Source organism: Bacillus rossius, chromosome 3, assembly GCF_032445375.1.
Source record: "Bacillus rossius redtenbacheri isolate Brsri chromosome 3, Brsri_v3, whole genome shotgun sequence".
Taxonomy (NCBI): Eukaryota; Metazoa; Arthropoda; class Insecta; order Phasmatodea; family Bacillidae; genus Bacillus; species Bacillus rossius.
Window position 1 is genome coordinate 44,437,833 of NC_086332.1, and position 20,464 is coordinate 44,458,296.

The 20,464-nt window shown below is 40.5% G+C and overlaps 1 protein-coding gene across 1 annotated transcript in view; it reads left to right on the forward strand.

Moving 5' to 3' along the window:
- Positions 1–3,170: 3,170 nt before the first annotated feature.
- LOC134530604 (trithorax group protein osa-like) overlaps positions 3,171–20,464 on the forward strand; it is a 32,950-nt gene continuing 15,656 nt past the window's right edge. The window contains exon 1 of the mRNA XM_063365589.1: positions 3,171–3,593. Within this exon, the coding sequence (XP_063221659.1) occupies positions 3,579–3,593 (15 nt within the window). The 5' untranslated portion in view covers positions 3,171–3,578. The remainder of the gene's footprint in view (positions 3,594–20,464) is intronic.

Genomic DNA, 20,464 nt, shown 5'->3' on the forward strand with positions numbered 1-20,464 from the left:
TCATCAGCAAGCAGGAACACACACGATATTTTTGTGAACTCAAAAATGTGAGCGGGTCTTTTAGTATTCGCTAGTGATGTGTAAACTAACATCTAACCTCGGTAACGAGCCAACTCATGTGTTCTCTTGTTATTCATGTTGCAAATAAACGTATAATACCATTGAATATATATATATATATATATTCAATGATATACATATTCAATGATAATACGAAACTCTAAAAAGATAAATAAAGTAGCTGCTTTACAAATACTCAAATTTCTGGATAAGATTCACACACACATACTTTGTGCACCAGCCGCTAGATGAGCTGCCTGAATCGTAGACGTTACTTGCCACCACAAAACGTAGATGGCAGCACGAAACAACCAGAAATTTTAAACGATTATAACAGGCTCCGATAAAACCCTAGTTTTGGACATGATTTTCGACAGGGAATTAAAAAACAATACTGCCCATGTTGTTAAAATTCACTAAACAGTTAATGCTATAAGGTGTTCACTCACATTAGAAGTTATACTTATATGTCATTACTAAAATATTAACCTGAAACATTTAAACAATATATTAAAATACTGAGTTTATGTAATATAATTATTATTATTATTAAAACGACTGCAATCACTCTGTAAATATTTCCTACAAACAAACTTTATCCTTATTGAGCTGATTCAACATTATTATTAAAATATTTTATAATGCCTCTTGCGAATTTTGGAGAATATGTTCTATAATCATTATAATGTCCATTTTATTAATTTTTTTTATAAAACGTGTGATTACTTTTTATTATGACTATAGTTTACCAAATATATTCCAGGGTAGTTCCTCTATCATAAAATTACATTTGGCACACCAATACGTTTCGTATGTCCCCAAATGTTTACGAAAGTGACTATATACAGGTTTACGTTTCTACACGTGGGTCCACCAACTTTGTAACACATTTTCGTTCCATTTTAATGAAATTACTCCTGCAAAATGCCGTGAGATAATGTGTGTTTGAAACTTTTCTTCTTGCACACGGTTGGTTGGGCTGACGCACACTAATCAGAGCCAACGGCGTACCACCGAGTCGTAGGGAATGTCCGTGTTCCTATGTACACTCGCGTGCTGCCGAGAATCAACAATCGGGCAAACAATAGAGGCTACCTGCCAAGTCTCTTGGCTCGGACATTAACTGTCTCCTTCACCTTCCTCCGTCCGCGTTGCTTGCATGCATAATGGATGGATTGCTAGAAAAAATTAAATAAAAACGTCTATTTTTTCATCGAAAATCATTCAAAATGCAGGAAATAAAATTATAATAAATTAATATTTCAAAATACTAAAAAAACACGCTTTAATTGATGTATAAATTAAGAAGTAAAAAACTTTAAAATTTATGTAATTTGTTCAACAGCGACTGAATGAACTGCAACTCTGTAAAACTAAAATTTTATATAAGCTTAAAATAAGAATCAAGTAATAAACAAATCAAATAATTTTAATGAAAAAAAAGCGTGGGACGCTATCTTTTTTTTTTTCATGATGTGACACTGTCCAAACTAGAGACTAGTTTCCGTGAACGAACTCACTTCTTTTTTTGCTTAGCCGCACCAGCGCGACGTCGTTAATCGCGTCACGTAATCCGTCCTGAAGCTGGCGCAGAACTTTTCGCGCGTGCGTGTCAGCCTGTGCTCTGCTCTGACCAGTTTCGGTACTCGGACAAACGTCCCGGTAGGGTACGCCCACAGTCGTACCGTCACCACAGCAATGTCGTGGCCCGACTGCCGGATCCGAGCACCGAACCACAGGGCCCGCTGAGATTTCCCGGCAACCACGCGGATTTGAAAAACTGCTCAAGATATCATGGTGCGGTCCGTTTAGGAAAATCATTTAAGAGTATACGGTGAGGTGGCATGAATAGGTCCGTGCACAGATTTCGTTTTTAAATTGTACAAGTTTCAGTAACCGGCGTTGCCCGGGCTGAACACAGGATGATATACTGTACGCGAGTTAAAAAAATAAAATAAGATGGATAGTGCTATATGACAGCGTGGTGGAGATAGAGAAATTACAAATATTTGCTGTTTGTATGTATAGGACCTATGATTTTATGTTTACCCATGACGATCGGTTGAACGGTTTAGAAGTTGATACGCTGCAGCGCCATCAAGCGGCGAATTACAAAATAAAATGGATGGCATAAAAACCTTCGTGAAAATAAACACTTCGATGTACCAACTTTCGTGGAGATCGGTCAACGTCATACATACTTACCAACGACGTATTATATAGATAGATTATTAGAAGATTGAAAAGAGCTACAAGTAACTCAACCAACTTGCATTACACCCTTATCTTCGTTTCTCCGCCATATAATGTTATGGTTGCCGCTCAAATTTCACAGTTGCCCTATGCACGACGAGAAGTCTGCGCGCCAGTGCAGAGCCTCGCGCTTAGAGGCGACACCGCGGTAGAAGCACCAGCGAGCGCAGGCACTTATCATTCCGCCTCACTTTCACAGATGCACCTCGGACTGCTACTGCTACTGCTACTGCGTGCTGAACTGAACAAATGGGCGGGCTCGAACCCGCGCTGTGTTGAGTGAAATTCTAAAAACCCTCGTGGGGAGAGAAAATAAACGTGTTCCGAAGCAGTTGCAGCTGCACTACCTGGTCGGCGCTCTTCATGTCATTATTTTGTAAACATGAATTGCCGATCCATGTTCGCTGTGGAGATAGATCGTTGTGTGGTTGTAGCTTGTGTAATGAGTTGGAAGAGAGAGGGAGGTATGTTCCGAGCTCAGTCACCAGGTGAAGTTATTCCCTTGGACTCCGGCGAGCATCTGGCCCGGTCCGCCCGTCGCCGCGCCAGTGTTACGTTTTCACTTTCCTGCGGGAGTCTGGTCGACGGGCGAGCGAGGTCGTGACCCCTCCCGACACCTCGCCCGCCGCGCGCCAGGAGGAAGGAAGGTGAGCGTGCTGGCAGCTGCCGCCCGAGAGAACAGGGCGAGGGGGGGCGAAGGCGGTAGAGAGTGAGAGGAGGGGGGGACGAAGAAAGGAGGACCGCCGCGTAGCCTACTTTCACCTGAACGAAGTACCCCCGTCGGTGTTGTACCCCGAGCCGAGCTCCGGAATTTTTACCGCCTCCTACCCCCCTTCCCCCGGCAGAGCCGGTTCTCCCGTGCGGGTTGGTAGGAAGCCTCCTGGTCTGGAGGGTCTTCTCTCGTCGGCGGAGGAGGGGGGGTCATCCTTTACATCGGCTCCTGCGGCACCCTCGTCTTTACTCTGGTGTCGGGCGCCTGCTAGGACGTGTCGTGCTCTTGGGGAGGTGGTGGTGTACGCCTCGTGTCCTGCCGCTCCTGTACGATGATCGTCCGGTACGGAACCCGGGGCAACGGGGTGCGACGAGTGCGCGAGTGTTGACCCACGCCGAGGTGTCGCCGGCGGACGAGAGACTCGTTTGCGTCCTTGGGGGTTGGTGCCGGTCCGAAACTTGACATTCGTGTGACTGTGGACAGTGCCGCGGAGAGAGACACACCCCCCCGGCTGTTTGTTTCGGAAGACACGCTCGGATACGCTCCCGCGACCATGAGGAAAAACAAGGTGAGTTTTGTTTATGGCGTGCTCGTCTCGACTGTTAAAACGTGTTCCGTCACCGTGAAACACGAACACCTGTGCGCACGAACTGTCATTACATGCATTTTAATTGGCTAAAACTTCCTAATTGCAGCTACTGTCAGGGGCAAGCTCTGTGAGCGACCGATTATTCTTTTAACTATTATATGTTTACGTGTAGTCCATTATGTGTCGCGAGATTTTTCTTTGAGATTCCTAAGGCAAACACCATTTAATCAGTTGTCGTATATACCTTCCCCGCTGTGTTATTAAACACTAATATGAAGCTTTTATCATCCACTTAAGTTATTTCAGTTTAAGCCATTCTACAGAATGGTAGCCTAATTGCAATCTGTTTAAGATAAGGTGTAGATACTTTATTTTTGTGTTTCAGAAATCACTCGGATTTTGACAGCTATATATTATAACGTAATAACAAAAAAAACGCACAGATTCGTGAGCATCAGAATAGCTAATCGTGTATCAAAAATTATTTTATTAAATTTATAAGAAAATTCAGCTGTCAAAATCTGAATGCTCGCTTGAGCGAATGTCAAAAAAAGAACACCTTATCTTGAATAGAGAGTATAATTATGTGTACAAATAAAGCTACTCATTTCAAGCTAGTGGGAGGATTTAGTAATGGCCATTAGTAAGAAAATACTTTAAAAATTTCCGTATGTTATTCTGGAAGAGATAATTGAAAACCGGAATCAGAATGGACCGACTGGGATTCGAATCCAGGTCCTTGAAGTTTTATTTATCCTACGGCACCAAATCCTACAGAATTTATTTGAAAGTAATTTAATTCAGAGGGTGAACGCGATTACTTCGAGCGTAAACGATGCATAACTGGATACCGTTCATTAACATTGTTTTTTTTTTTTTTTTTTTTTGGAAAGTTGAAGCAAACTATTTTTTGTCGGGACTTAGTTTTGCCCTCTTGTGTTCGTTAGTGACAAAGTTTTATGTGAAACACATTTTCCGGTGGTAAGCACGCCAGTCCAATATCAGCACATCGTAACTACGAAGTATATTTTTGAGAAATGCGTGCGAATAAAAGACTTCTCAGGGATCGTTCGGCGTTAAGCACAGCGTTTACGCAGCGAATCGGCAAAGAAACGTTATGAATGATTTTACGTGGACGATCGAGACGAAACAGACCGGTATTTCTTCACTCGTCACCCGGTACACGAATCGTCGGAGTTGCTCGAGTAAGTGCCACTCGTGTTGGAAATACACGCATGCGAGCTACGAGCAGCCAAGCCCTGTGCGAGCACAGGGGTGATCTCGACTGCTGATCGCCGTAACGCTTGTGGATGATCGCCGGCCCTTGGTGCGAGGGGTCCGGGTTCGACTCCCGGGTAGGGTGTCCGTGTGGATTTCTGTAATCTAAATTCGAGACAAAAATGTCATATCAGTGAAACTGATGAAACGAACTTTCAAACTGTCCATACCTAATCAATAAAAGGGAATGCTCTTCGGTGGAGAAAACAGCAACGAGCAAAGAGTTATATAAAAAAAATGCATGACTTATCTACGCCCGTTAGAAGTTGAACTTACATGGCATAATAAAAAACCAATTTAAATTCTGCTTGGAAATAATCAACAGAAATAAAATATTAAAAGGACTGGGGTGATATCATAAATAAGTTTGGTAAAGTATACATTCAATCAAATTAAAAAATTAAACAAATACTCAGTATACAATAATAATATAAACACGTGTACACAATTAATTCTTTAATTGAGTTAAATAATCTAGACATTATTAATAAATAATAAAACTAAATATGCTAATTTTTTATTCTAATTAATAAATTTTAATTATTTATTCAATAATGGCGTAATAATTTATAATTCAAATAAATTATACATATGGAAACTTAACCTCTCAAACGGCCAGGAGACTACTAAACCTTCCACAGACACTACTTGCCAGCAACAATGGAAGCTTACGTGCAACCTGACTTCGTTATACATACAGGAACATTACCTCTTTTATATACATACAGTTGAAATAGTTTATAAACACAGTTTATATAACTAATATTCACAATAAATAAATGTTTTTATTTATATACGCTGGTATTAAATGTCAATCACTGAAGTATAATATTTAAAAGCAATTGTATAATTTTTATTTGAATGAAAACTTTTTTTCATCCTGTTTAAATGTCGATGCATGGTGTGCAAGTATCGTAAAAATTCACTTTGATCATATTTATAACACGCCTAAAAAAGTATAACTTCAAAAATTAAAACTTAAAAAAATGTGTGATGGTCAGACCACTCACGTCACACCAAGACAATCCTGGTTCGATTCAGCCTAATCTACATTTTACGAATAACCACACGAAAAGTTATACAGTATCGATTATTCGCATGTTTACTAATGGTGTCCCGGGTAGTTGCAACAAAGATGTATGCAGTATTGTGCAAACTTTTATAATTGTGAACTAACAGGAAAAAGGAAAAGATCAATGCGAAAGTGGTGGATTCTCTCGACGATTAATCGTTATTTGGTCAGCGTCTAGAAAACTTACAATTCTCTAGCCTACACACCTCGTAGTTGTGTGATAAAGCACACCGGAATTTTTTGACGTGACAACGTCTAATAAATCGATGAACGCCGGCTGCACGCACGAAAAAGGATGACTCATTGTCCCGTTACACACATTGTCCCGTTACGCTCATTGTACGCTTGCGCCACATCTATCTCTCTTCCACTCGATTGGAACAACCATCGATTTGACTTTTTCGAGGCACATTAAACTTGAAACACTCCCATTTGTTTCCTACTTTTCCTTTCATCGTCCTATCCTTAACAGAATAACACAGATTAGAAGAAGTTATATAGCAAACATATATAAAAGTTATAGTTAAAATAATCTGTTCGTTAAAGTAATAAACATATTGGAATTAATGAGTGCAAATAAAAGTATTAAATTGTAGATTTCATTTCACTCCTTTGTATCTATACAAAATAGTGATAAATTAATAAAAATGATTCAATTTTATTCATAAATGTATGCAATCATTTCATCAATGTTTTGTTATGACGTTGTCACGTTAAACTATCGTCCGTAAACCGACTTTACAGACAACCAATTTTTTTTTCTCACCACGACGATCTGCGTCCGAGTCACGAGATGGAAAGGACATGGAATCACGAGGACTAGGAAGGCGTTCCCGTAATCACGTCCCGGCAAGGGCTGGCTCTCCCAGTCGCAACACGTTGTCCGAGCTGACGCGAATGCTGACTTGTAACTTAACCTGCAGCATTCCAGTCGACCTGGAGTGCTCGCGATCCTACGCCATGCATCACAAACACACAATTTGCACACCTGCAGTAACTTTACTTTGCGAGTAGATGCATTTCGCTAGTTAACCAAAAAATATATATATTGCGTGTTGTAAAACGGAACCAGGTGGCGCAGTGGTTAATACACTGAACGCTCTTTCCGGAAGACCCGGATTCCAGACATGATTAGAGTTTTCCCGAAATTACTCCAGGTGAATCCTGGGATGATTCCTCAGTTGGCCTACTCATTTCCCAATTCAGGGTGTCCACACAAGGTCTACGAATTTTTTGCCTGACTTTTCCCTGATTTAAATGGCGTGAGTTACGGATTTACCTGACTTTTTTTATTGAATAACATACCTATTTCAAAATTTTCTAAATGAAATAAAGAAAATCAAGCCTCCGCCATCCCTATAGATGGCCTAGTTCAAACAGAACTTTCCATTCGCTATTTTATAGCGGATATGTCTATGCTTTCTGTCTGGGGATGGCAGACTGAAGCATGACATATGCTCTGCAAATTATTGTCATTAGAAAGTTTTCCTGAATTTTCCAGGACATCCTGCAATCATCCCTGGTCTGGTGAAGCTGAGTTTATCGTTTCTCATGATTTAGCTGGAGGCGGGAAGTTAAACACAAATAAAGTAAGTCTGCTACAAAGGATGTTCTTAAAGACGAAAAAGTGATAATTTTTTTCCAACTATAAATATACTTGTGGTTAATATTCCTCAGTGGATGTACACGCAAGTTTGTTAAAAGAGGGGTCACGAAGCAGGAAGCTCCACTCCCACCTGGTTTGTGGAAAATCCTCCACGAATTTTAGTCGCTGAGTGGATTTCATTGGAAAACCACGTTCATCCCAGCTTTGCTTGAGCAAGTGTAATTGCCGTCGGTTAACCGCGGGACGTGATTGGCGGAGCGCCCGCGGCGTGCACTGTCGCCGGCGCTTGTGACCTTGGCGGTCCGGGCGCCTCGCGCGCCTTGCCGGTACGATGGTCAGTGGCTCGTCTGAGCCGGGGCTCGCTCGTCACCACGGTCGTTCCTGCAAACACTCTTCTCCGCTGGCACAAGATGCATCACAAGTAGCTTGGCTACTTGGCTTCTGGGTTGTAGCCGTGTCCTTTGCCCAGGACACGGCTACAACCCAGAAGCCAAGCTACTTCAGACAATGGCCGTGAAAGCAGCGGGGGAAGGGAATATGTAACCTTGAACCCTCTTAGCATTGGCCCTCGGGGTTATAAGCGTGCTTTTCCTTCAGGTTAACATTTTCTATACTTAGGTTAACTTTCTTAAAAAAAAAAAAGGCAGGAGCTATAGTTTCATACTCCGGGGCCCCCATGGGCGTGGATATGGTTATGCCGTATACGCAATCGGGAAACCCGTTAGAGCTCCGGCTATGACCAGAGGCTGAGGCTAACCATCCCAGATTGGTAACCACTCAGCTAACCAGACAGTTTGCTGCGTCCTCACATAGCCCTTTAACGTTATCAGCAGTAGGCGGGAAAGGAAGAAATTTCCAGTCGTTTAAGGGACCCGCCTAGTTCAGAGTTGTGTCTGTGATTAATGAGGCGGGATGATAGATGCGACGCACGCTGGTGCTTCTTGCACGGTGTCGTCTCTAAGTGCACGGCTCTGAACTGACGCTCATTATTCTCGTCGTGCATGGAGCAACAGTAATTATTAAACTACCTTAAAAAAATTGCATGCAGCTATTTCAGATTCACAGTATTTGAGTCAATATTGCAATTTTGGAATTCAAAGCTTAATTATCGTATGGACGCTACTCATTCATATTTTTTTTTGGTGTGTGTGGGGGGGGGGGGGGGGGGGGGGGGGGGAGGTAAAGCAGGCAGCTACACTTGCACGGGTTTGTTGATAAATTTTTCAAAACTTATGTTGAACCTTTTTTAACCAACTTAATATTTTTTTGTACTGTTTTAACTTTGTTGGTCAGTAAAAAAATTAATTAAGCGCGAACTTCGAAACATAAAATCACTTGACCTCTCTGTGCTTTATTGAAATGAGCACGAGCTTGGAGCAGAAATGTCAATGGCTACCTTTACCACGTTATGTCAGTACGAAAGATCTGCGCTCGCTCGTTAATAATTAATAATTAATTTGTAATCAGACTCTAGCAATGTAAACAAAAATAACTTTTGTAACTTTTTGTAGTTTACGTTATGTCATGTCATCTCAAATCGTGGACAAAAATAATACAATAAAAAGCAACAGGGATAATTTAAACGATTTTTATAAGAGGCAGGATTAAATTCCTTTAACTTAACTTTAAATAACCACGCAACTTTAAGGCTAGTAAGCGAAAGTCACGAACAATAAAACTCGTATGAACCGTGTAATTTTATGGACAGGACTAATAATTATTAGTCTAGTTTAAGTTTGAAATCGTAATCTAACCTTATTGTGCAATCAAATCTAAGCATAATGTTCTATTAAAAATAGGTACTACTATAACTAGGGGTTATAACTGTATGGAACAATCTTATTTTTTTAAATAGGTGAAACGACTTTTTTTTTTTAGCCTACATCGGTCATCTCAGTCGAGATTCTCGTACGCCGTGAGAACTGAAACATTACCGTCATGTGACACATACTTAAAAATGGTGTCTAAAATTATGGACTTTTTTTTTTACCGCTGGTGAGTTGTGGGCTGTAGGCGTGGAAAACCGCCGAACAGGAAATCGGTTGCACACATCAGCCGTTACTCGCGGCATACAAAAAAAATTAATCCTACGTTAATTCAAAACGACTCTTCTCTCCCCTTCCTCATCGTTGATAACTTTTGTTTTTCAGTGCCATGGTTCCTCAACTGGCCGATAAAATACCGTCCCATCACAATTTCGGCCACGGAATTAATGTTTTCCATTTATAGCTACGATAATTGTGCGTTTGTTATCAATTCATGGGCCTCGTGTAAAAAAAAAACAGAGAGGAGAGGGAATTTGCAGGCAGGTTTTGCGCTGCAAGAGAAAGGGGAAAGGTACAGAAAAAAAAAGTTTTCGGTTTATTAGGGGGTGGGGGGAGGGAGGTTGTGCAACGAAAGGTACGCACGGGAGGATTGGTCAGAATATTAATTTGCGGTCGGTGTGTGCTTTGTCGCAGGATCAATAGAGCATCGGAAGGAACGCGCTTTGATCGCAAAACCATCTCCCCTCCCCGCGCAACACCCCCCGGGTCATGTCACATATCATCTTGCTCGCACATGCAAACGCCGCTCGCTGCCGCTGTTTGGTGGCTGGTCTAGTTACGTTAGCGGGGTCGTGTCCTGGCGGCACATTCAGAAACTACATTAACCCCTCCTACCCTCCACCCACCCCCAGCCAACCCTTTTGGACCTTATCAACCACGGTGCCAACCCCCCCCCCCCCCCCCCTCCCCAGGCCGTACGTATGCACGCCGCACCCAGCTGTTTGCGGAGAGGAAAAGAACACACACGGGAAAACAACTGTTCACTGACCCCAAGTCAGACGCCAGTACAATTCGCGTTCTTGCATATTCGGGTGTGTATATAAATACATTTTTAAAAAATTTTTATAGGTCGTGGCGGTACAGAATTAAGTGTTCAATTTCTTCCCATTTGTTTGGCAATTTTTGATTTGTAACGTCTTAGTTCTCGGTATGCAGCATTTTATGGAAGTAATTTCGTGAATGCGACGGAAGTGAAAGGACGGAAATGTGTGACAGGAAGTAGGAAAAAGCGCGCGCCATTCAAATATAACAGTTTTAATAGGGGAAAAATTTTTTTTCTCAGTTTTACCCTAAAACGAATACTTTAGAAGATAAGAAGAGCATTTAAATATTTTGGTGGTGTTCGGGATATCTTCGAGTTATATATAGGTACAGTTATAGTGTAATATAAATATTGATGGTTATATATAAAACAAGTATATATACATATACATATATATATTTATCAACTTGACGATTTAATACCCCAAAATAAAGATCATTTATATAGCCTGTGCCTTGCTTATTTATAGTAGTGTTAGTGTTTTTTTATATGTAACATCTCAGCTCTCGGTTATGCGGCATTTTGCGGGAGAAATTTTGTGAATGCGACGGAAATGTGTAACAGGAAGTAGGGAGAAGCGCGCCCCATTCATTTTTTTGGTGCAGTTGGCGCTTGTGCTGTAACGTGTAAGCGAACGCAAACATTTCCATGGCGTTTGAGTAGTCTTCAACAGTGTGACGCACTGCCATGTGGCTTTTCTAATACGTTATAAATACGCCAAGAAATACTATTGTACAATATATAACTTAAAATCAATATTTGTTTAAGTTTTGTACTAAAATACGTGCTGTGTTAATACATAGTTTGACATAGGGCAGGTTTTATGTTACTTATTACTGGCGATTACTAAAAGACTCGCTTACTTTTTGTTTTGTTTTAATGAAATCAAACACTAATTTCTTGGTGATATTTTGAACAATACTCACTTCATTATGGCGTTTTTACAATACTTCCCAGTGACTATTTCTGAAGTTATTTTTAAAAAAATCCTAGCATAAGCCTTTGAACAGCTAAGGTTTTTTCCCCGCCATCCACTTGTTAAAAAGTTGAATTTAAATTTCTTAAACACATTCACAAATTTTTTTTTATTTTCTTCTGGAAGTTATGTTTCCGGAAGTCTATCTTACCGTAAATATCTTAAATGAAAAGTTGATTACTGTTGAGTAATACTCTAAAATTGTGAAAAATTATTAAATATTTCGAAATGATGATTTTTGTTGTTCCCCTACTGCGAAGTTTCACGAGGGAGCGGTGAAATTCGCATCGGGGGTCAGTGAAACGGAATGACTACGGAGAGGAAAAGCTCACACACGCACGCACACACACACACACACACACATACAGTCACATGTTTATCCCCATAAACTCACCTCTTTCCCCTGCGCATTTGTGCGCATGCGTCAACAAGGGGTGGGGGGGACACCCCCATCCCACCATTCCCACCCATTTCCACCTCTCCTCTTCGCCAACCCTGTTGGGTAATTGGGTCGCCGGCGAGGGCCGACTGAAGAGGCGCTAGTGAAAACACCGCCGCCTAGCGCGGCCACCACGCGGCTCGTGTTTACGTCTGCCGACTGGCAAAACAACACTCATACGCACGACGAACAAGTTTTCAACTATCGTTATTTGCTATTAAAAGCACTTATCTTCTTTTTTTTTCTTCTTCTCCTTGCGCAAGAGCAGGGAGCAAATATGGTTATGTGCAGAGAAGATCTGAAGGTCTGTTTCATTTTCTTCCGTGCGGGCTTGAAGTGTGAAGCTGCGTATCAAATGAATAGTTGGCTCCAAAGAGCAAAAACCCATATCTATTCCTTAGCAAATGAATGATGGTTTAACAGGCCCAATTAGTGCAACTGTACTCTTAGTCATGTTTGGACGATAAATTATTGTACTGGAATTGCAATATATATATATATATATATATATATATATATATATATATATATATATGTGTGTGTGTGTGTATATACCTACATATATAATAAAAATGTAAGTTCAGGCGAGTCACCTTTTAACTAATTATTAATTATTTAGTTACGTTAAGACTGTTAAACTTGTATATTTTTCGAATGGTTTAACTTTATCAAATATATATATATATATATATATAAACACACATTGTACGTTATGCATAGTAACCAGTTTTTTTAAACATTTTTGGGATATATAAATAAGAATAAATATATAAATAGATTACAGAAGTGTCATAACGGTAAAAAAAGGGGGAAATGTTCCATCATGCGCTAGAGCGCTACCGACTGGACTTAACATACAATAGACCAATAAAATGTTAACCGTTCCAGTGTGCCCCACCAAAAATGAAGGCCTTTCAGGAAATTATACAAAAGTTGGAGGAAGAGGATATTATCGTTAAAAACGAACTCATTGTTGGCTGCGCTGGCGTTCTTAGTGAAAAATAAGAAACCAGGCAATTCAGATTATTTTCTGATTATCATCTTTTAAATGAGCCAATTGAGCTGGAACTCTTCCCTCTGCCCAAAATTGAGGTGATTTTGCAATATTTAGGGGAAGCTAAATAATTTACCATACTTGACTTCAATTCAGCTTTTCATCAAAATGTTTTGGATGCTAAAAGTCATACGTACACAGACTCTTTAACACCCGGGGGCCAGTATTATTGGCGACGTGTCCCATTTGGGAACCCAACTCCTTTTGCTGATCCTGAGACACATTTTACAAGATTTTAAATTTAAGTTAACGAACACTTTTCTGGACGACATCTGCATATGTATTCCAATACATTTCAAGAACATATAGAGCAGAGTGGCGCAGGTTTTCCTCAAGGCCCTGACGTCTCAAATCGAGGTCAAAGCTGACAAACCTCCCACATACCCATTGACGAGAGATCCAAAAATCTAAACATTTCAAAAAAATCCTTGAATCACTTAAACTGCCCAAAAAATTTCGCTCATAAATACCCTCCTTCAACGGCATCTGTAGGTATTCAAAATAGTTGTTACAAAGAGCAGAATCTTTTTATCAAAAATTAATAAGAGATGCAAACGGGGTCGGGTAAAAGGTAGAAATTATCATAATAGCAAAAATACTTTTCTGTCAAAAAGTTAATACGATTTATTTAGGCTGATATCTAAAGCCCGCATTATTATGACTGCATTGACACAAAAGAACGTTTACCTTTAAATAATAACGTATACATAATTTATGGTTCATGACGCCAACGTAAGGTGTATTATGTAAACACTTTTTAAGTACTGATAGCCAACAGGCGCAAATGGTTATATTAAAGTATCTATCGCAAACCCATTACAAAAATAATCTGCAAGCTAATATTAAAATACACAAGTTACTCAAATTGCAAATTAAATTATTAAAAGAATATAAAAAGGCATATACGTAAAAAATATACATTACATATAAATCATTCAAACAAAATGAGGATCGTTTAAACAAAATTTATCAGGTCTGTATTTACTCTTCGCTTGCAAACATGCTAGGTCCAAATCAAATAACTTTCAGACACAAAGAGAAACTTGACAGGAGTCCTAGATACTACATAATTTAAATCTTCGAGCTCAAGTTTTTTTTCCCACTAAAAGCTATATCGGTGTGGTTGAGTGCTACTTCCAAATTGACTCCACTGACGTAATGGGCGTGGCAAGTCCACCAAAATGTTCATTTTCAAAATAATGCGTGAAATAGATTTACACCAGTAAAAATAAAAGAATGCGTGAAATAGATTAACACCAGTAAAAATAAAAGAATGCGTGAAATAGATTTTTACCAGTAAAAATGTTACTCTATACCCAGTAGTTGAAACAGTTGCGTAAGCCCTTTATGAAATTTACGTAACGTAACCAAAAACTGGATGTTTTCACTTGACACTAGTCCATGCTCGGGAATGCAAAACGTCGGTTTTTAACTTCAAAAACGCCGGACTTGTAAACAGACTTGCTCCCCCACACTTAAGGGGTTCACCTTTAATGCTAAGTTCGACTTTTTTGAAGCGACAAGGTCTAATAAATCGATGAACGCCAGCTGCACGCACGAAAAAGTGTCCCGTTACGCACATTGTCCAGTACGCTGGGTCCCATTACGCTCACTGTACGCTTGCGCCGCATCTATCTCCCTTCCACTCGATTGGAATAACCATCGATTTGACTTTTTCGAGGCACATTAAACTTGAAACACTCCCATTCGTTTCCTACTTTTCCTATCATCGTCCTATCCTTAACAGAATAACACAGATTGGAAGATGTTAAATAGCAAACATGTATAAAAGTTATAGTTAAAATAATCTCTTCGTTAAAGTAATAAACATATTTAAATCAATGAGTGCAAATAAAAGTAAAATTGTCAATTCAATTGTAGATTTCATGTCACTCCTTCTTTGTATCCATACAAAATAGTGATAATTCAATAAAAATTATTCAATTTTATTCATAAAAGTATGCAATCATTTCATGAATGTTTTGTTATGACGTTGTCACGTTAAACTATCGTCCGTAAACCGACTTCACAGACAACCAATTTTTTTTTAACCTGTTATGACGGCGTGGACGTCCTTCCGACGCAAGCGGGCACCCGGCCCAACTCGGTCCTCCCGTCAGCGACCTTGCGTGGCGGGCCGCGGCTCGAGTGACTTCGCACGGCTCGGTTCACTTGCTCCGTCGCGTCCAGCTTCGGCCTCCTTCGGCTCACGACCGAGAACATCCGAAGACCGGCCGTCAGCATGTGTTGCAGCCAGCCGAGGTTAATCCTCAAAGTTTACTGAGATTTTTACAACAAAAAAAAGGCTTTCAACAGAACAAACAAATATTAAAAATGAAAAAAAAAATCATCATTATTAAACATATACATTTGTGAAATCTTCAACAAGAAAAATGCGACAATAATAATATTAATAAAACTTAATTACGTGAAATAAACAAAAGTGCAAACTTCGGGAAAATGTTACCAGCGACTGGTAACACTTTTATTTTTATGCTTAAAGGCAATGCTTCGAGCTACTTTCTTGAAGCACATTGATATTTTTTTTTAATAACAGATTATTGTTTTTTTTACTTAGATGTCAAAATCCGAACAATTTTTTAACGAGTTTTGAAAGTGGAAACATTGCTACACAGGAAAGTCCTCACGAGCAAGTGAACGAGTTTAACTCCTGTGTGATCGGCACTCGCTGAGCTAGAGACGAACCGTCACACGCGCACGATGAGTAGCTATTAAAAAAAATATGCCCCAACGTAATTGACACGTAAGCAAACAAAAAGGAAGCATCTAATATGTATAATTATTTTTCGTTTGCTTTTAGCGACAAACATAATTAGGCCTAAATTACAGATTTCGGAAGTGGAAAAAAAAAGCTACGTTGAGTAACAAATTGCTTCGGTGAAAGGCACGGCCTCAAGAAAACAACACGATTGACGTCGGCTGTAACGAGACGTGCCTAACGAGGGATAAAAGAGGGGAAAGGAAGGAATGAAGAAGTCGCGCCCACGCACCCAGAGGCTTGGGACGCGCACGCTCTGGCGGCAGGTGAGGCAACTTCAGTTGGTGGATGGCGAACAGAACAACGACGAAAACGCCCCGTTGTTACCCTCCCGCGGTGCAGATCGCGAAGGGAAGCCTACGGATCCACAAACCGATTTCTTTTTCCCTAATCTAACTGAAAACTAAGGGCGGTATTCTAAGACGTTCGGGTAAGCACTACCTCCTTGGGATACGACCGTAACCTAACTCGCGGGTCGTATTCCAGAACGTGTCCAAACCGAATCCCTGTAAGGGAACAGATCGGCAACCGTTTTAATAAACGGCGCCCTGCGCGAGGCTAAAAACTGGTTTCAACGCATTCTAGCGGACGTTTCGCAACCATCGATACAATTGTTACGGAAAAAATACTAGAAATGAGCTGCACGACTGCACAAAAATAGTAACGCCTTTCTTTTTTTAAGGTGTAATTTTTTCTTGTTATGACCATTAAAGTGGACAAAATGTAGTCCAGGATAGTTTCGCTATCGTAAAGTTTAATTTGGCACACCTTCGCGATTGGTACGTTCTCCGATGATCACAAAAATGACTATATACGAGTTGATGGCGCCGTCTGGACGAAATAAACAAATAAATTGAGCTCTGCACATGCGCAAAATTTGAGCAACAGAAGGGCAATGACAAAAAATCCGTTCCCCTAAAAATAGGGACTGGCCTTGTCCTGTCGTGCGCTAGGAATACGGTTAAGATACGTGTGTAACATATTCGCAACTTAAACCAAATTAAATTTTTGTGTCTTGGAATACAGGCCTAAGTGTATTTGTAGAAGGGGTCCGGGTTATGGAGGGACCTAAGTGCTTCTCAGGCCGAGTCATGCTGGGTTTTGGCAATGCAGGAAGGGTAGCATGCGTCGTGTGCTTTGTTCGGGGGTTGGCCATCCATGGCAGCTATTGATGCCGAAACTAAATACCCTATCTTAAAACTAGCTTAAAACTATTCAGAGTTGGGTCCATGAGGTAAAACATGCATGACACAGGGAAAACCCTAGGTACAGACATGCTGGACGCAAGGGAATGCATTAATAGCTTATGAGTAGACAGGATACAGAGGACGGTATGGATGAGGAGTTAGACAGAGTAGAAAAGAGTCTATCTTGCGGGTAGGGGGAACTTGGACGCATAGTCCGCTTTGATATTTTGTACCCATTGTTGGTTAGTGGCTGCACTGGCCACTCATTTCGCTACTAGTCAGTACCTAGAACTAGAGAAAAAAATGAGACAAACTTACATACTTCCACAAACCCCCGAATTAGTCTCCCCGAACATATCCGAAGTTAATCGCTTGCTCGCGTGACTTTGCTGTCGCAGTAATAAAACACGTGTTATTTTTGCAAGCTTTCATACATTGTCACGATTTTTAAGTTTTTTAAATATCGCAAACTGTTCCTATCCAGTCTTCTATTTTAGTTACGTTTATCGAGATGAGCCAAAAAGTACCCTCTCTGAAAAAAAAAAAAACTTTTCCGGGAGTATTAATACTTCAACAACGATTTGACTTATTATTTACGTAATTTACCGAACACAACCAACAAAGTTTCACAATATTTTTGGAAACCTACCCTAAAAAAATTCCGAGGATTTTATTTCTGTAACACACTCTTAACCTAACATCATCCTACTTTTACAGCAGACAAAATAAATCCGCAAAATCACGAACGCTGGCGTCTGACAAGGGCTAAACGAATATGTAAAGGGTTTATTTCCCGTCACGAAGGCAAACAGAGCAGTTGCAATCCTGGAACCTTCCGAGGTTGCCAAATCACCGGGCTGTTCCCTTTCTCAACTCGTTGCCGTGGCACACGCTCCATCGGTAGCCTCTTTCGGGATTCGAACTCAAAACTCTTGCAACGAAATACCAACTGCGCTACGGAGGCCGGCTAATTGCTGCTTCAGGAGACACTTCGAGTGCTCAAGTTGAGGTGTGCGTGTGTTGTTGAGTTGTTACTGGGAATAATATCTGCGCAGGGAAGCAATCTGATTGCTAGGGAGAGATTTATTTTTCGCCAAATAATCGGACAGATCATTTGACAGCAATAACAAATGCCCGAGCTAGCGATTTTTTTTTCTCCTGTGATTGGCGGCCGTCTGAAGCTTAGGGATCTTGCAGTCCTTCGTATTAATTTAACTGTCATACAACTGGTAAACAGGCACCCCGAACAGGCAGCTCAGTTGAAAGTGATAACATGAAAATTCGAACCCACACTCACGAAATCTCATTCTTTTATTTCCCGCCCCTTTTCCGGACTACTTACAGTGATGTATTCGCAGCATACGTACCAAATTAAGCTGAAATCAGGTAATAATATCTCCTAAACAATAACGCGTCTTTCGCTTCGCGTACGTCGCGCTATTGCTTTTCCAGCAATTTAACAGGTTCTATATCATCCATGGTCTGTGGATGATCCAGGCCTTCGCGTAAAATGTCCGACCTGGGGCCCAATTTCTCAAAGGTAAAAGTATTTAAATAACAATTGTAAGAAACAAGCAATGTAGCCACAAGTTGTTAGAAGAAGGCATTTCACATAAATTCCCTAAATATTGTCCCCAACATGTAAAAGCTTTCGTTGTGTGTGCAAATATGGCAGTTTGTACACTTGTAGCTAACAAGATATGGCAACATAACCTTATTTAATTAATACATTTTTAAGGTTAGCAATTTTCTTTTAGCAGTAGCGTTATTTTTTTTAATGATTTTAGTTAATCTGTAATTTTTTTTAACATCGTAGTATTATAAATGCGAAAGTGTGTTTGTCTGCTTATCATTTTTTAACGCAGCAACGGATCAATGGATTGACATGTAGTTTGGCATAGAAATAGTTTATGGGACGGAGAATGACATAGACTTTATATAATTATAAAATTACATCTCTAAAGGAGTGAAAAAAGGATAAATTCAGTTTTATGATACAAAATCATAGGAGGCAGTTCATAGACACACAAACAGGGAGTTTGTGTCATTTCTGTGTGTCTGCCACACGGCCATATAGTCTGGCAACTTCCTATCCTTATCTATGGCAAAACCCATCCACTAGTGAAGCTCACGGCTGCTAGCGAACTAAAGGCGCTAATAACAGTTTGGTTTAGAACTTCGTCAATAGATGGCGTTGCCTTGAAATTTGTAACGCGCTATCGTTTGGTGCGTCCGTCACGTCTTGCCTAGGGGTTACCTGTCTTCGCACAAAACGAACCTGAAGATTGGCGTCCCGGCTTTGCTGATGCGTAGCCTTGATGAACCGAGATTGTGCAATCAATTGGACTCTAAAAATCAAAATTTCCGTTTTAATTGTATGTTCTAAAGACTTGAAACTCGGTAGTGATGTAATATTATATATATTCAGATGGTATTTAAAATAAATTGCAGAATGTTACTTGCGAGTTACAAATTTTTACTTTAGTGAAATGGGCTCCAGATGTCAGTCACGCATATCATGGAAAGAGAATTGGGTCGGTATTAGCCCCGAGTGTTCGCAGGTCCGGACGCCATTCAAATTTTCCTCCCGGCAGCCGTTGAGTACGAACATGTGGCAAGCGGGCGCGCCTGCGTTGTTTGATTTCTCTGGCTGATGGCCCCATCTTTGTCCTCTCGCCCCTTCTCTCTCTCTTCCTCTCTCTCTCCCTCGCAACTTTTCACCGTGCTGACCTCGATCCCGACATGACATGGAAACACCTTTCCTCCCTGAGGATTGGCGAGGGGTGGGGAGGGGTAGGTGAGCGGCAGGCCTCTCACCACTGGGTCCACGTTGCGAAGTTCTCCCACTACGCCGGACTGTACAATAGCCGAGATCTCTTCCATATATGAGAAGAATAGAAAAAAAAATCCAGTCCCTAATTAAGTCTGTCGAAACAGTTGCTTTCACGCGTGTTGGTCAACACAGTGGTGAGAAACGTACACGCCTGTACATGGAGGTGGTGTTAGTATTATGGAATCGGGTGTATGTTCTGAAGTAGAAGACACTTTGGTTAGAAATACAGTTAGCACAACAAAAACCGCAGCTGTACAAACGCTAACACTGGAAGCGTGTTAAATAGGTAGAGAGCAACTAGCTTGGAAGAATCGTAAAAAATACACCGTGAAATTAGTATTGTTAAACGAAGATTGATTTCAACAACACATCAGCAAGGACTTCAATCATTAACATGACAAAGATTTTAACACGCAAATTTCATAAATTCTTACCTACCCGTATGTACCATATGCCCCATAACGAGATATAGGTACTCGTTGATTTTGCATACCAATAGATTCTTGGTTATGTGATTGAAAAATGTAATTTTGAAATCATACATGTTTTTATACATATTGTTTGATGGCTAGAAAATCATAACATTGTGAAGTATTGGTCAGGTTATGTCAGCTACGTTCGAAATCCAGTAAACTCGTCATGCATCCCAGAAAGAAAATATCTCAAGTTGCACAAACGAAGAACTTTGGGCTGTTAACTGATGATATGTGAATATAAGTCTTCCATAACTCCAAAACTCTTGTTGCGTAGCAAAGGAC